Source organism: Penaeus monodon, chromosome 22, assembly GCF_015228065.2.
Source record: "Penaeus monodon isolate SGIC_2016 chromosome 22, NSTDA_Pmon_1, whole genome shotgun sequence".
NCBI classification, from domain to species: Eukaryota; Metazoa; Arthropoda; class Malacostraca; order Decapoda; family Penaeidae; genus Penaeus; species Penaeus monodon.
In genome coordinates, this window is record NC_051407.1 from 28,210,422 (window position 1) to 28,211,739 (window position 1,318).

At 34.7% G+C, this 1,318-nt stretch overlaps 1 protein-coding gene across 1 annotated transcript in view; it reads left to right on the top strand.

Moving 5' to 3' along the window:
- The window catches only part of LOC119587080 (kinesin-II 95 kDa subunit-like), a gene marked incomplete in the record, with an annotated part of 26,489 nt that overhangs the window by 13,608 nt on the left and 11,563 nt on the right, over window positions 1-1,318 (top strand). The window contains 3 exon segments of the mRNA XM_037935831.1: window positions 32-164; window positions 1,007-1,197; window positions 1,305-1,318. Of these exon segments, the coding sequence (XP_037791759.1) occupies window positions 32-164; window positions 1,007-1,197; window positions 1,305-1,318 (338 nt within the window).

The following is a 1,318-nucleotide window of genomic DNA, read 5'->3' on the forward strand; positions in this document are numbered from 1 at the left end:
AGAAAAGTGAAACCATGTTGTCTCTTTACAGGGAGACAGGTTGAAAGAGGCAACGAAGATTAATTTGTCCCTCTCAGCTCTGGGAAATGTAATCTCAGCTTTAGTGGATGGCAAGAGTACTCATATCCCTTACAGAGACTCCAAACTTACCCGCCTTCTACAGGGTTAGTTTTTGCTGTTTTGTATTTTCGTTACTTGTGTATACCATGATACTTTGTTTCTCTGAGCCTTGTAGATTTAATTGGTGTTGTACAGTTTACAAGAAATAGAAGGATTGATTTGTAATTCTATAGTGTTCAGTTATAGCTTTTTTTTTAGCTTGATGCATTAGAGACAGGTGATGATTTTATGTCAAGGTAATTAACCACAGGTGATGAATGGATGTCTTGGTGCTTCAGTGTACTTATTGCTAGGTTGAGGTCTTGTGCACACTACTGTGAGCCAGATGGCCACTCAGGCACAGAGCTGCATGCTCTTGTGATCCCTGCCTGGCTTTACCATAAAACTTTCCTGACAATATTGAATTATTAGATTAAGTGATTCTGTACTAAATGAAATATATTTACTAATAATGAAAAGAAATGTTAACTAATTTTTACAAACTTAAAGAAAGATGGCAAAATTAATTGGAAAAAATCACCCATTAGGTAATTTGTAAGCTTCTGTTTATCTGTTTTATTCACTGTATAATAGTATAATATTAAATTAAATGGTGTTCAATAAAAAATGAATCTCAGGAGAAATGAATACACATTTGAGTTTGAGTCTTGTCATTTGTTGAAAAAGTACTGAAATATTTTTATGTATTTGTGCTTGTTTTTAATACTAGATTCTGAAAAAAAATCTGATATATGATCTTTCCACCTGCTAGCAAGTCTCAAGAGTTATGCCTAGATTAAGGTTCTTTTCTGTTTATTTTAAGATATCTGAAGGGTCTTCACACCTCTTTATAGTAAAGAAAATGTCTTATTCATCTAGTATTATCTAATTTTATCTTTTTCTTTAGATTCCCTTGGAGGAAATTCCAAGACTATCATGGTAGCCAACATTGGTCCAGCCAGTTACAACTACGATGAGACCATCACAACCCTCCGCTATGCCAACCGGGCCAAGAACATTAAGAACAAACCCAAGATCAATGAGGACCCCAAGGATGCCATTCTTAGAGAATATCAGCAAGAGCTTGCTCGATTGAAGGTACCAGATTTTGAGTTATTTCTTTTCTTGTGGACACATATGGGCTGATATGGTGAATAAGGTTTTTAAAAAGTATTTTTTTAACAAAATACAAATTTCCCCAACAGGCTCAGTTAACGCA